Source organism: Phacochoerus africanus, chromosome 4, assembly GCF_016906955.1.
Source record: "Phacochoerus africanus isolate WHEZ1 chromosome 4, ROS_Pafr_v1, whole genome shotgun sequence".
NCBI lineage: Eukaryota > Metazoa > Chordata > Mammalia > Artiodactyla > Suidae > Phacochoerus > Phacochoerus africanus.
The window spans coordinates 97,999,369-98,015,224 of NC_062547.1; the positions used below are offsets into that span (position 1 = coordinate 97,999,369).

Here is a 15,856-nt window from a genome sequence, read left to right on the forward strand (position 1 = left end):
CTTTCTTTTTAAAAATATTTTTCTATTAAAGTCCAGTTGATTTACAATTTGTACCCATTTCTGCTGTACAGAATAGTGACCCTGTCATGCATATATATATACATTCCTTTTCTTATATTCTCTTCCATCATGGTTTTGGATAAAGCTTTTGATAAACTGAAGTAACATGAGTTTTCAGTCACTGAAAAGGTTCATTGAAGCACCTCTGGGCTCTCTAGCCAGCACTAACCTCTAGCTGTCTTTATGAATTCAGTTACATTTAGATTTAAAAGATCTTTCTCACATTTAACCATCAAGAGTAGGACTGAACTGTTTTGTAATTTCTTGTTTGCTGTAACATGAATCTTTTCCTACTTAACAAGCTCATCCATGATTTTTTATAAATTGCTTAATATATTCTTAATCTCAGTGTAATTTTTCTATTTAGCAGCTCTATTTTAAGAGGCTGCATTTGTGTGTATTTTGATAAAGAACTTCGGGGTATGCTCTTATAAATCAGCAAGATATTCCCTGAACAGATTAATGTTACCTGTTTGTTAGTGAAACATTTTGTGGAATCTCTCTATAAACTTACTTCTTTTTCTGCATTGGAGATTGTTACTTTTTGACTTGAAACTTTATGGTTTTGAGGTAAAAAAATTCTTGGAAATAATTTTTAGAGGTTTTTTTTGGGGGAAGGAAGTTCTTAATTCTGGAATATTCTCTTTTTATTAAAAAAATTCCAATGTGAATACCAGATTATCTACTCACTTTTTACCTTCAAGTATTATCTATGCTTTACAACTGAGTGTGTTTATGGAACTGGCATTTTAAAGTTAAATTGTTTCTTTTTATCTCTTCAAATTATGTTGTTATTTCTGAAGAAGGTGAATTGAGATTTTTGTACTCCTGTCCTGCAAATTGCATACAAGAGCCTGAAAGAATTATGATACTTTCTAAATTAACTACTTGGAGAGTTTGGCTTTGAATATAATGATGTACACTTAAATTTTTTGCATGTGTATTAGAGAAAAACTAAAGATTAATTCAGGGATTTCCCTTCGTGATGACAGCAGTTAAGGAACCTGACTAGTACCCATGAGGACACGGGTTCAATCCCTGGTCTCTCTCAGTGGGTTAGGGATTGGGTATTGTCATGAACTGTGGTATAAGTCAGATGTGGCTTGGATCCTGTATGGCTGTGTCTGTGGTGTAGGCCAGTGACTACAGCTTTGATTTGACCCCTAGCCTAGGAATCTCCATATGCCATGGGTGCAGTCATAAAAAGACCAAAAAAAAAAAAAAAGATTAATTCATATTCAATGTATTGAATTATGTAACTTTGTTGGATTTTTTTGTTTTCATTTTAGGTTTGTTGGGAATTAAGTAGTGAGTTTGACATCACTGGAGACTTTCTTTCTACGAAAGGATTTTTCACCATTGCTGATGGAGAAAGTGAGGCCAGCTTTGATGTTCATTTGCTACCAGATGATATACCTGAGATAGAGGAAATTTATGTGATCCAGCTTATTTCTGTAAAGGGAGGAGCAGAACTGGATCCAGACAAATGCATCACACAGTTCTCTGTTTCTGCAAATGATGACCCACATGGGGTATTTGCCCTGTATTCAGACCATCAGGCAATATTTACTGCGCAGAACCTTAGCAGATTTGTGCAAATTAATATAACCCGGCTTGCTGGAATGTTTGGGGATGTGGCTGTTGGATATCAAATATCATCTGATCATAAGGAGCAGTCCATTGTTACTGAAAATGCAGAGAGGCAGCTGGTTGTCAAAGATGGCACCAGATACAAAGTGGACATGGTGCCAGTCAAGAGCCAGGTTAGTAGCATTTCTTTAGTTTCCTGATCTTTCCATTAATACTCCTTGAAGAAAACACTAGTTAATCTCATGATCAGTTTAAAATTTTTTCAGATACTTAAATGGAACCATGAAAAATGCTTTACAAAATGCATAGTAATTATTGAATAATACATATATTATCCAATAATTGAAGTATTTGAAGATTATAAGTAAGTATATTCTTATTTGGAGTTAAAGTATTTTTGTCTAGATAGTAGTGGGCACTTATTTAGTACTTACAGAGTTCCAGGAATTGTTTCAAGACACACACACACACACACACACACACACACACACACACACAATGCTGGTCAAGGGGAGATGTTTGTTGTCTTCCTTGTGTTCCTCCCAAAGGCAGGTGCAATGAGAGAGGCTGATACATGTTTCCTGGAGTTTTTCAAGGGTACAAGGTATCTGCTCTTTTCTTTTTGAAAATCTCAGAGGTAGGAAATCAGCTGTGGTTTTCTGTGATTGGTACTAAGGAGAGAGGACTGTTCAGTGAGAGTGATAGAAATATATGTGTTTCCTCTGGGTCAACTACATATCCAGCCATCTCTCTCAGTCTGAACCACAGAAAGTGATGTGAGTGACTATTTGTCTGAATCCTCCCAAGAGGAAGACTAGTATCATTCCATATGCACAGGAGAGAAGTTAATTTATTTTATACATGGGACCCATTATAGCAGTGGGAATTACCTCATGGTTGAGAAAGTCTATAGGAGAGGATAGCTGGACTGGGGTCATCGCAGCAAGAATGTGTGAGGTGAATTATGGAGTTAGGAGACAGTCAAAAAGGTCATCAGAAGAGTGTGTCGCTTCTGTGAGGGAATGGTGAAGAGTTGAATTCTGAAGTCTTTGAGGAACATCCAAACTGCATGAAAGGTCAAACATTTGTGGCCTGCCAGTGCTCAGGCAGTGCTTTTTAAGAAAGGGCTACAGCAGTGAGGCAAGATATTTGTCATTCTGTCTGAAACAGTGCTTCCCCTGCCCCTGAAAGTGCCAGAGGATTGGTGGAAAGATCTAAGGGGAGAATGAAGGGGTCTTGAAAAATATACCATGATCCCTTTCCCACTCTAGATCTTGAGCTGTGGATTGAGAAAGACTTGGATAAACAGAGGAGCTTTAACTGAATGTGAGATGAAAGTTTTTACTAATATAGATCTGACCTTTACCTTCCTAAAAGTCATAGGAAACTTTGAGAGGTACCCACAACGTTGTCAAAGGGTACTGCAAAGAAACCCCACAAAACAGTAAGAGAAGAAAAATGAAACAGTTTCCTATTTATACTTCACTAAGTTCAGCCCACTCAGTAATTGATGATCTTAGTTTCATGTTAAGTTTATGATCAATAGAAAATAGGCTACCTTTAACATGTTATCCTGATTGGTACCTACTGTGCAACCTTTTGATCTTTTGTGCACCTGGGTTTTTACTTTTTTCTGTTTAATAAAGTAGGGAAATGGAAGCTACTTTATGAGCCGTGGGTTCCGTAGTTATTCATACATTGCTTAAATTCTTGAGGAAATTGACCCAATACTGTGCCTTGTTTTATCAGTTTCTGTATCCATATCCCATATCCCTAAATTCTCAAGAGTGGGGAATGGAGTAGATGGTACAAAGTGGGGAAATGAGAGGTGAAGTGAGGTAACTAGAATACCATTGCATTAGGTGTCATTTAAAAATTAGAAGAGTTTTAAGTTCCAAGTTAAATTATGTAACTTGGAACTTTTCACTGTAGATATCTGGTAACACCACCTTTGGAGCACATTCATGTTAAAAGCTCTGCTAATGACACTAGAGGGCATTTTAAAAACTTTTCTACAAATAGCTTTGTATTTTTTTATGGTGAGATTTTTATTTGACAATAAGACATGTCCCAGTGAAGATTAACTACTGTTGTATAGTATGAATAATACAAATTGTTCTCAGATTATGTAGAAGAAAACTGAAATAGGTGATATATAGTACATGGACTAAGACCCTTAATCTGCCTAGTTTTTAGCTTATCTCTTGTGGTGGTACCTGGGACATTTTGAAGGTTGGTAGTCCTCTTTTCATTTCACTTTGAAAGTTTAATGGTATAGTTTATAAAGATATTTTGCTTTCCTAATACTTACTTGAAATATCTGTGGATTTCTTAATATCTGTTTTGAACCTATATTAATTATTTTTATGATTTCTGTTTTCAGTGAAGAGTAACAAAAGTTGACTAGCTTTTACATACATGAAATTTTCCTCTTATTTGCTTACTTTAACATCTTTCATTAATATGTTTAAAAATGGGTGAGTTCTTTCTCTCCTACATTCCAGGGTGAGTTTTGCATATTGCACATAGATTATCTACTATACTGTGTGAGTTCATCTTCCAAGGTGACTGTTTGGGGCAAGATGTGACGTATGCTTAAATTCAAAGGGAGGATTTTTACAGTGGTCCCTTTTTCCCCTCACATCCTGTGTATAACACAAAACACATTGCTCTTTGAAGTTTGGGATATTAGTTACAAGTTATATACAGTTCTATCTGTTCCACCCTCCTGATAAAACTAAGGACTTCAGACAGGTCAGCCACAGAGAAAGACCTTCAAGTGGGTCTTGGAACAGAATGAGTTGCCATTATGCTCTGAAAATTAAGAGACTCTTGATGTTGATTTAACAGGAGGACTAGGGAGTGAGCAGTTACCTGAGCTGGTTAACAATGGGCTTCTTATATGAAATTCTTACTGATAAGAAAAAATGGCACACTAAATAAACAAATTTGCCTTTAAAAAATTGTTCCTTTTTGTCTTTTTAGGGCTGCACTCACAGCATATGGTGTTCCTAGCCTAGGGGTTGAATCAGAGCTGTAGCTGCTGGCTTATGCCACAGCCATAGCAATGCCAGATCGAGCTGCGTCTGCTACCTATACCACAGCTCAGGGCAATGCTGAATCATTAACCCCCTGAGCAAAGCCAGGGATTGAACCTGTGTCCTCATAGATGCTAGTCAGATTTGTTTCCAATGCGCCATGGGAAATCTTGCCTTTAAAAGAATTTAAGTTGGAATGCAAGATAAGATTATATTCGTGGTTGATAATTATTCACATATTTATTGAGCACTTACTACATGTCAGCCATTGTAAGAGCACAGCAGATAACAGTGATGACAAGGACACAATCCCTGTTGTCATGTTGCTTCTTGTCTAGTGCAGGAAAAGGCCCTTTAACAGCCCATTGTAAAAACAATCAGATAAGCAGTATTCAAGTTGTATGCAGAATATTATGGAGCTATAAATTCTGTTTGTGCCCAAATGCCGTCAGGAATAGTGGGAAGTACGTAGAATTACATTGGTAATGCCGTCCTGGACCAGGGATGTGGAAGAGCAACACAGCACATGCTCAACTTCTAAAAACTTTCAAGTTCCCCAAATCCATTGTTCCTCCTGTTCACCTTTGCTGTTTAATTACTGCACCTTGGGGACCCACCACACCACACAAGTGCATGTGCTACGTAGGCCCTTGAACAGAGGAGCTGGGTGGGAAGGCACAGATGGTTGGGTGCTTCGAGCAGTCACCTTGCCTTTTATTCTTCAGGAAATAGGGATAAAAAATCCTTAGCTGCCCAGCCAGTGAACTGCTTGGGGAAGGGGCACCCCATCTGAGGAGAGCAGGGAGTCTATGATTGAAGTCAGGACACTGTGATTTATTTCTCTTTCCTTAGTACTTGATCTATGCTTCATGTTCAGTGAATGTCATTTTGAAAAAATGAAGATTGATTGAATGAATAAAACATCTGTTCCCCTCATGTTGCACATGTGAAACACTCTAGTACATATTTTACACATTTGGAGGGTGTGATATATGTTTAAGTATATTATATTTTAAAAGAAGAGCAGACTTCACAGAGATGGTTATTTTTATATTTGATAAAGATGTACAGAGTCTCTAGTGATATTCCAGGTTATGGGATAACTTGGGGGTTTATTAATTATCAATAATAAGATATCTATTAAAATGTATTATAAGGGTCAAAAAAATATTTTAAAGCAGTACCAGATCTTAAATTCAGGGGTACCCTATTTTCTTGGATTCTAAAGCTTTGAAAAATGGCAGTCTTAATATATGGTGTTAGTCATTTTGATTTATCCAAAATATTCACTTAATCAGTACACCTAAGTCATGATCTATTTTGAATAAATGTCATTAAAGTTATTAGGTCCTCCTCAGCGAAAAGGAAGGGAAAGTGAGTTTTGTTGGTTTTAGGCGCAATCGCTATTCACCAGTAAAGGCTTTCCATTCCAGTGGCCCATGATCCTATTAATACCACTCCTGGAATTCTTATCGTCCTTGTGGTCATTTGGGAACACAGAGAGAATTCACAGATGTATGTTTTGTGTGTGTGTGTGTGTGTGTGTTGTTTTTAAATACTGTGTAACTGTCACTCTTAGCCCCAAAGTCCTCATGCTGGTGCTTTGTTTCATAAGATGGAACAAAGGGTGTATATCAATGAAACTGACTCAAAAGGAGGCACGTACTAATGATCCATGTCACATGTCAGTATTTTGCTTTGAAATTTATTTTTTCCTGCTAAAAGAGTCATTGATACTGTTTTTTATAGGTCTTCCTGCCACTGGGCTCTAATTTCACCTTACAGCTGGTGACTGTGATGCTTGTTGGTGGAAATTTCTATGGCATGCCAAAAATTCTCCAGGAAGCAAAATCCGTGGTCCTTCCAGTACCCAAGAACGCTGCCAATTCTCAGGTAATTGGCCCTGGGTGTGGTTCTACTCTGAAACCACTAGAGGGCAGCTTTTACAGGAAGGACTAAGATTCTTGAAATTTCTTAAAATTCACTATTTCCTTAAATATTTCCTAAAATTCACTATTTCCTTAAATATTTCCTAAGTATTCTATGATGTCAAAGTTGGCATTATAGATATACTACATGAAAATAATTTGTCAGTTTTTGACATGAAATAGACAAATGTATTTCCTTTTTGGAGTTTTGGAAAGTTTTTATCTTATAGACTCTAAGGTGCAGAAATTTTATTTGAATATAAGGTATAGAATTCTCATTTTTATTTTTTTTGGTTCACCATATTTTTTTTAATTGTCATTTCCCCAATACAGTTTTCTTTCAACTATACAGCATGGTGACCCAGTTACACATTTTCTCATATTATCATGCTCCATTGTAAGTGACTAGACAGAGTTCCCAGGTCCACAAAGCAGGATCTCATTGCTAATCCATTCCAAAGGCAATAGTTTGCATCTATTAACCCCAAATTCCCCGTCCATCCTGCTCCCTTCCTCTCAGCCACCACAGTCTATTCTCCAAGTCCATGATTTTCTTTTCTGTGGAAAGGTTCATTTGTGCCTTATATTAGATTCCAGATATGAGTGGTATCATATGGCATTTGTCTTCCTCTTTCTGACTTACTTCACTCAGCATGAGAGTCTCTAGTTCCATCCATGTGGCTGCAAATGGCACTAAAATGACAGTTACTTAGAGTCAAAACTTCAGAATATTTCAGAATTTTTCATTTAATAACACAGTGAATATTTAATTTGGGGAGTTTTTTTTGTTTGTTTGTTTTTGTTTTTGTTTTGTCTTTTTGTCTTTTTTAGGGCCTCACCCACGGCATATGGAGGTTCCCAGGCTAGGGGTCCAATCAGAGCTGTAGCTGCCAGCCTATGCCAGAGCCACAGCAATGTAGGATCCGAGCCGCATCTGCGATCTTCACCACAGCTCACAACGCCGGATCCTTAACCCTCTGAGCGAGGCCAGGGATCGAACCCACGAGCTCATGGTTTCTACTCAGATTCAATAACCTCTGAGCCACTATGGGAACTCCTTGGGGAGTTCTTGTAACTATAGCTAGTTTATGCTGATGAAGATGATTGCTAATGGTGAGATTTGGTGACATGGTTGCATCATTTGAGTGTTTGAATCTTCTACCTGAGGAAAGAGTGTTTCCTAATCATTTCATAAATTCATACAAGAACAAAACACCTTGTGGGCCTTACTTCATGTATAGACCTATTCTGTACATATAGAAACACAATAGACCTGCTGTCTCTGGCTATGGAAATGTGTGTATTTTTATAATTTTTTTTTTTCTTTTTAGGACCACACATGTGGCAAATGGAAGTTCCCAAGCTAGGGGTCAAATTGGAGTTATGCTTCCAGCCTGCACCACAGCCACAGCAACACAGTATCCGAGCTGCGTCTCTGACATATACCACAGCTCACAGCAATGCCACTTCCTTAACCTGCTGAGCGAGGCCAGGGATTGAAGCTGTGTCCTCAGGGATACTTGTCGGATTTGTTACCGCTGAGCCACAACAGGAACTCCACAGTAATGTGTGTATTTTATAAACCATGATGAGGAGTCAGCATGCATTCCACTCCTTCAGGTGGGAGTTCCTTCAGCTTAACCAAGGCAGGCCTGGCCAAGATGTGGACATGGAATCTGCAAGTGAAAGGGTAGGGATGTGGGCAGACCTGGCCAGCACCGTGAGTAACAGGGTCTCTGGCCTGAAGAGGATGCCTTCAGTTATTCCCTCCTGAGCTGCTTGTCCACAGTAACTTAACATGCTTTGTCCTCCTGAGTGGAGCCTGCCAGCATTAAAAATAACTGAGATGGGAGTTCCCATCATGGCACAGTAGAAACAAATCTGACTAGGAACCATGAGGTTGCGGGTTTGATCCCTGGCCTTGCTCAGTGGGTTAAGGATCTGGCATTGCCGAGAGCTGTGGTGTAGGTCGCATATGTGGCTCAGATCTAATGTCGCTATGGTTCTGGTGTAGGCTGGCCGCTGTGGCTCTGATTGGACCCCTAGCCTGGGAACCTCTATATGCCTGCCTCAGGTATGGCCCTAAAAAACAAAACGAAACAAAATAAACAAACAAAAAACAAAACCGAGAGGAATTTTTTTCTTTGTGCACCTCCTCTGTTCAGGAGGTAGGGAGAGTGTAGAATTAATACTTTGAATTCTGTTATCTTCTTTTTGCTGACAGGTTTTATAACAGATTCCTTTCAACCTGCACCATTCATTTGGTGTAGTGAGCAGTTTACTGTCCTTGTCCATGCATGTTGTCACAAAGTTCTTTCACCTCAGAGAGCTAGATCAGGGCTATGGTGTATTCCTAGTCTTGCTGTATCCTCTGTAGTCCTTACCATTATTCTTATGTGGGGTGTGTGTATGTGTGAGAGAGAGAGAGAGAGAGAGATGTGGCTAGGATACTTTGAAACAGCCTCTAGCCATGTAGCAAGCATGAGCTCAGGTACACCAAAGATTCTGGCAATTGCTAGGCAGAACCTGACTGTAATAGGGAATCTAGGCTGGTGTCGAATTGAATTTTTTTTTTTCTTTTGTGTACCTTCAGAAGCTATTTTGTGGTACCCTCTCACACTTTTCTGCTACTTCCCAGTTCAGTTTACAATAGGGCAGGAGTTCCCTGGTGGCCTGGTGCTTAAGGATTTGGCATTGTCACTGTTGTGGGTTCAGTCCCTGGCCCAGTAATTTCTGCATGCTGCAGCTGTAGCCAAACAAAAAAGAAAAAAAAAATGGGGAGAGTGAGTCTTACTATAGAATTATTGATCCTATAGTATCCTAAATTTATAGATTTCAGGACCAAAAGAGATAAATTGAGTTGTCCAAATAGCAATTCCTGTGAAGCGAAGAATCTGGTTTTATTCATACTCTTTGACAGCAACTTATTTCATCTATGAATCATCTATAAATCCCAGGGTACCCTGAGAAGTTTGCCCTTAAATCAGATCTTACTTGATGGAGATGAAAACAGATCATTATTTTAAAAATTCTTTGAAGGTGTCTGATTCTCACACACTCATACACAAAAGATGTTAAATTGAATCAAAGTTCTGAAAAGAACCATAATAGAAAATCTGGTTTATGGCGCTCACTTTGTGAATGAAGGTTTTATTGTTATATCTTAGGTGCCAAATTTCAGTTCTAGAGAAGTCAGGTTCTATAAAAACCTGTGAAAGCAGGTTCCATAACAACCCGTAGCATATTAAAATGCCATTTTTAGTATTTTGCTTTCCTTTAACCATAATTACCATTGTATTTTTAGGTATTGTTAATTCAAATGTTTACGTTTGATAAAAATAAAGCTATAAACTATAATCAGAATTATAAAATAGAATAAATTTTCAAGTCTCAGATGTTATTTCTTGGCATTACTCTTTAATTGACTATATATGAATGTATATATTTATATATATTTTTGTCTTTTGTACTCTTAAGGGCTGCACCTGTGGCATATGGAGGTTTCCAGGCTAGGGGTCTAATCAGAGCTGTAGCCACCGGCCTATGCCAGAGCCACAGCAATGCCAGATCTGAGCTGTGTCAGCAACTTACATTGCAGCTCACGGCAATGCCAGATCCTTAACCCACTGAGCGAGGCCAGGGATTGAACCCACAACCTCACGGTTCCTAGTCGGACTCGTTTCTGCTGCACCGCAACGGGAATTCCTAATCGAATATATTTTAAAACAAGGAAATATATTGTATAAAAAAGAGGAAGTTGGCCTTTAACACACTCTTGAGAAACTGAGAACCTTTAGAGAGAAATAACACACTCTAAGCATGTTTTCCATCAGGTTGGATTTGAATCTACTGCTTTTCCACTCACGGACTTTTCTGCTGGAACAAGCCAAGCTGTGATTTCTAGGAGAGGCACGTACGGCTCTCTCAAAGTTTCCTGGGTTGCTGGATATATTCCAGGGGTAGAAACCCCTGAATTTGTTGTCGTTGGCAACATGACTCCCAAACTGGGTGAGTTGTGTCTTTTCTAGGATTTTCCCTAGAGCATGGAAATGTGTAATTGACTACTAATTTCCTCGTATCTTCTTTATTCTAGACAGTGAGCTGTTGGCCTTGTAATACAGTATTCTCATGTATAAGTGATCAGAGTTGCAGAGGGTGCTTGTTGGGAATGGGAGGAGCTTTTTTCAGTCATATTAGAAACTTCATAGCTCATCTGGAAATAATTTTCGCTAAGCAGACTACTCTGTTTATACACCAGGAGTTTGTTACAAGTAGTTCTAAAAACCTGATGTGGCCCATGTAGTAATCCATATGGACATACCTTTAAATCCTTTATATGTTCATTTGAATATTTCTGACAGTAGAGCAGCTGTTATTTCATCTATTTTACTCTTGAGTTATACTGTTAGCTCTCTGAGGGTCAGTGAGATGCAGATGTATCTGATTCCTGTGTTTAATCCTGGCTTTGCCACCTTATCTCTACCTTGTACAGTAAACAGGAATTAAAGGCAATGTTTGTGTGGTCTAGGGAGCTTCCCGTTAAGTTTATTTACACGGCCCTCCCCTGCTACTGCTTTTTAAAAATGTTTTACTGTTTGAGACTGTCAGAGAATTTTGGAAAAGCAAATATTTCACTGTATTTTAAGAATTGAATCCCAGCTGAAGGACTCAGAAATGAAACCCAGCTTCCCTTTTCCTATGTCCTGTCAGGAAGTCTTTCATTTTCCCATGGAGAAGAAAGTAAAAGCATCTTGCTGTGGACCTTTCCTAGCCCTGGTCGGCCAGAGGCCTTTGTTCTTCACCTCTCAGGAGTGCAGAGCAGTGTCCCCGGTGGGGCCCAGCTTCGGTAAGACCAACTTGATTTTCCGTCGAGAAAGTCTCTGAGGAATAAGCTGGAGCTTACCAGCTGAAACAAACAAACAAAAGACACAACGGTCACTCTCCTTGAAGCAGATGCAAAAACACTTTCAGTGCAGAGCATCACATGGCCCGCATGACACAGGTGCCACGGAGGGAGACCAACTTGCAGAGTCACCACCAGACTCTCTGCTTGAAGAGGTTTATCACAACCTCTGACTCAAGCATGTTGGCCTTGGTGACATCCCCAGTCAGAACCATGATGGCAGAGTTGCCTGTTTTTAAAGGGGACTCTCCTCTCCAAGGCAGCTGGAAATACCTGATTTCCTCAAGGGATAAAGAGTAAGAATAAGAAATCTTAATGGGATAATAATGTAACTTCTACCAATAGTTCTTTTGAGTGTAAGTTAATCATTATTTTTGCAAACATATCCTGGGCCAAAGTAATTGACTTTTCTTGTACATGGATTGGGCTTGATCAGAATAGCTGAGGGCAGATGTTAGAGCCAGACTCCTGGGTTTAATCCTGGCTCTGCCACTCACTGGCTGTGTGACACTGGGAAAGCTACTTGATCTTCCTGTTCTTCAGTTTACTTATTTGGAAAATGTGAAAAATGTGTGTGTTCAAGTATGTTTGGGTATATGTTTATGTGTGGGAGATATTTGTTAGTGGAATTGAATATGGTTTTGGATTATACACATGCTGTTTAAAAGGTGTTTGGACACAGTATATCTTAGGGTAACAAATTCAGATGCCTTTAGCAGTGACAGTAATAGCTAACGGTTTTATAGTGCTTTGCCGAGGCCAGCATTGCCCCTCTCTCTTTCTCTCTGTCTTTCTGTCTCTTTCTCTCAAATATATATGTTTGTTCACTCTTACTGTTCACAACAACTTTATAGAATAGATCCTATTGTTAGGCCCATTTACAGATGGAAAAAGTGAGTCACAGATAGGTTTTTATCATGGACTAAAATGTGCATGTGACATGGGCTAATAAGTGTTGGGGCCGTGATTTGAACCCAGGCCATCTGGCCTCTGTCTGAACTCTTAACCACTACTAAAAATAAATAGTGATGGGCTCCGAACCATCCTCGCTAAAGGCATTCAAATTTACATGTGAGAAAACTATTAGCTAGAGAAATTATGTCTGTTGTTTGGATTCAGCTGATGGGTAACCAGTATTACTTCTGATATAACTTAACTCACAACAGAATTCCATAAAAGAAAGCTAAGGATAAATCACTCAATCATGGGTGATTCTTATAATTCATCTATAAAATTTTGGCAACACCTGTGTGAGAGAATAGTCCTATTACTGGCCACTTGAAAGAAGCAAGGATTTTTACATCTAGTAGAGGCAGCTATTTCTGTTTGCTAGGTAAGAAATCTGGCTGACATCCAAAGCATTCTAAGAGTTTTTGGTTCCCTCTGCGTGATGGTAAGAGAAAGCCTGATGTTTCAGAGCCTCCAGGGAGCTGCTGTGGGGTGACTGGAGAAACAGATCAGAGACCTTTGAGCTCTTCACTTTGCTAACACTCGTTAGGTCCTGTCACCTGCAGGATGGCTCCTGTTCTCACATTTCCTATGCTCTGGTATCTTCATCAATAAGTGAGTCGAGATTTTTGGCATTTGAAAGGGCATGTCATTTTTAAGATACCCTCATGAACATCGTCTTCAGTGTATGAAAGATGAATCTCTCCAGTGGTATTCCTAGTTTTCATCTGGTCTGTCATAGTTTAACCTTTTTTTTTTTTTTTTTCCAGGTCAGGTTTCACTGTTGCTGAAATTGAACCGATGGGAGTCTTTCAATTTTCCCCCAGTTCAAGAAATATCATAGTGTCGGAGGATACACAGATGATCAGACTACATGTACAAAGACTATTTGGGTTCCACGGGGATCTTATTAAAGTTTCCTATCAGACAAGCGCAGGAAGGGCAGAGCCCCTGGAAGACTTTGAGCCTGTTCAGAATGGGGAGCTGCTTTTTCAGAAATTGCAAGCTGAGGTTTATTTTGAAATAAGTATTGTTAATGATGAGCTTCCTGAGATAGAAGAGGTTTTTTACGTTAATCTAACTTCAGTAGAAATGAAAGGGTTACAGAAATTTGGTGCTAATTGGAGACCACGCCTGAATCCTGATTTTAGGGTGGCAGTGATCACCATATTGGACAATGATGACCTGGCAGGAGTGGATATTTCTCTCCCTAAGACAACTGCGGCTGTAGCAGTAGACACGGCACTCCTTCCTCTAGAAACTGAGTCATCCACCACATACCCTGATACAACTAGGACAGCTGCCGCTTCCCAGCCAACCAAGGTCATTGCCATTGTTACTGAGGCAGCTGGTGCATCTACCATCCCTCAGAACCTTGTCACCCCTTCTGGTGCAGCTGCCACGTCTGAGGAGCTTGACATGGCTACTGTGGCCACTGTAGCTGTGAATGTTTCCATTCATGGAACATTTAGTCTTGGCCCACCTGTTGTTTATGTTGAGGAGGAGATGAAGAATGGCACGTTTAATGCTGCAGAAGTTCTTGTCCGAAGAACTGGTGGGTCTACTGGTAATGTCAGTATAATAGTTAAAACTTTTGGTGAAAGATCTGCTCTGAAAGAGCCAAATGCATTGCCCTTTCCTGACATGCTTGGGATTTCCAACCTAACATGGGCAATTGAAGAAAAAGATTTTGAAGAACAAACTCTGATCCTTCCATTTGTAGATGGAGAGAGAGAACAGAAAGTACAGATTCACATTGTGGATGATGATGACCCTGAGGGACCGGAATTCTTCTATGTGTTTCTCACAGACCCACAAGGGGGAGCACAGGTTTTGAAGGGAAAGGATGACAGTGGGTTCGCACCTTTTGCCATGATCATTATTGCAGGTATATCTTTGGAGTGGTGGAGTTAAAAATGTACTTTTGCGGTGCAGAATGTGTAATAAGATCATTCTGTCTTAGATTTAATTAAAGAAGGTGAATTACTTGAATCACTCATAGTGAATCTTCAAAATTTGGCTTTTCTGTAGCATGGACCCATAACATGAACTCATGATATTGTTTTGAGGTGCTAGGTCAGAATTTAATGGACTGTAAATGTCACTTAGCTCAGAGCCAGCTAAGTAATCTTTTATTTATACTTTCGCAATATAGGGAAAATAGTAAAAATATTTTAAATTCATGTTCTTCTGGAAAATACTTAATCATCCAAACATGAGGGCCTATCCTGTTCTGAAACCTCATTCTGAATTTCCCAACCACTTTCATTATCCATCCCAAAGTTTAAGATCTCACTGACAGAAAATTCTTTATATCTTTTAGGGAATAGATGAAAACTATTTCCTTTTCTGCTTTTGAACCAATGCAGTTTATGTAACTTTTGTATTTGTGTGTGTGTGTGTGTGTGTGTATGTATGTATATATGTGTTATATTACAGTAACTTAAAAATGCAGTGATTTTTTAAAAAGAGTTCCTCATGTATGTGATCAAATTTTTGGTGATAATTTGCAGTTTTCTTCTGAAATCATACTGTATTTCTTTAAGTGAATTAGCTCACCTTGCTTGTCACTAGTTAGAGTGTTGACAAGGCTATCTTGTGATTCTTACCTACTCTGCTCTTTTGTACAAACATTTATGAGTTTTACACAGTGTTTTAGAGTTTCAGATGATACTATGATGAAACAGTGTGGTGGAAATAAAACTAAAAATCATGAACCTGCATTTTTGGCCCAGCTCAGCTATAATCAGAAAAATCTTGATTAAATCATTTAGTGTCTATGCTTTGTGTTTCTTTCTTATAAAAGGAAAATTTTAGAATAAACAGGTTTATGATCTCCTTTTAGGCTTTGATGCTTCCTAGAATTTTATTTTATTAGCCATTCAGTTATAATTGTCATAAGTTTGCAATTGTGTAATTTCCTTCTATACTCAGTGTTCTCCCATGCATGTTACCCTGTAAATTTATATTGGTTAGAGGTGTCCTTTATTCCTGCTCCTCCTTGGCATTGAATATTACAAATTCTAATTCTGTTCTCCAACTTTTTTACTGATTTTGATTCACATTAGCTTAATCCAATTGTATATTTCTATTGAAGTTATTTTGGCACTCAACAACCACCTTCCCATTCCGTGACATAGGTATTTTATTAGTTATTTGAATAAGACCAGAGCTGACAGTAATTATCTGGTGGCCTAGCAGTTAAGGATTTTTGGCATTGTCACTGCTGTGGTTCAGGTTAAGTCCCTGGCCAGCGAACTTCTGCATATCATGGGTGTGGCCAAAAAAGAAATTACGTTTAAAAAAAAAAAAAAAAGACCAAAGCTGAGAGTCAAAAATTTGACTAATCACAATGGTTGCCGGAGGTTTTTGCTGTTCCAGACATTACC

General features: G+C 38.8%; 1 protein-coding gene across 1 annotated transcript in view; it reads left to right on the plus strand.

Annotated features, from left to right (window-relative positions):
• Positions 1–15,856, plus strand: part of ADGRV1 (adhesion G protein-coupled receptor V1) — a 538,647-nt gene that overhangs the window by 203,708 nt on the left and 319,083 nt on the right. Inside the window, exons 70-74 of the mRNA XM_047778281.1 lie at positions 1,350–1,823; positions 6,438–6,581; positions 10,450–10,624; positions 11,327–11,462; positions 13,238–14,355. Of these exons, the coding sequence (XP_047634237.1) occupies positions 1,350–1,823; positions 6,438–6,581; positions 10,450–10,624; positions 11,327–11,462; positions 13,238–14,355 (2,047 nt within the window). The remainder of the gene's footprint in view (positions 1–1,349; positions 1,824–6,437; positions 6,582–10,449; positions 10,625–11,326; positions 11,463–13,237; positions 14,356–15,856) is intronic.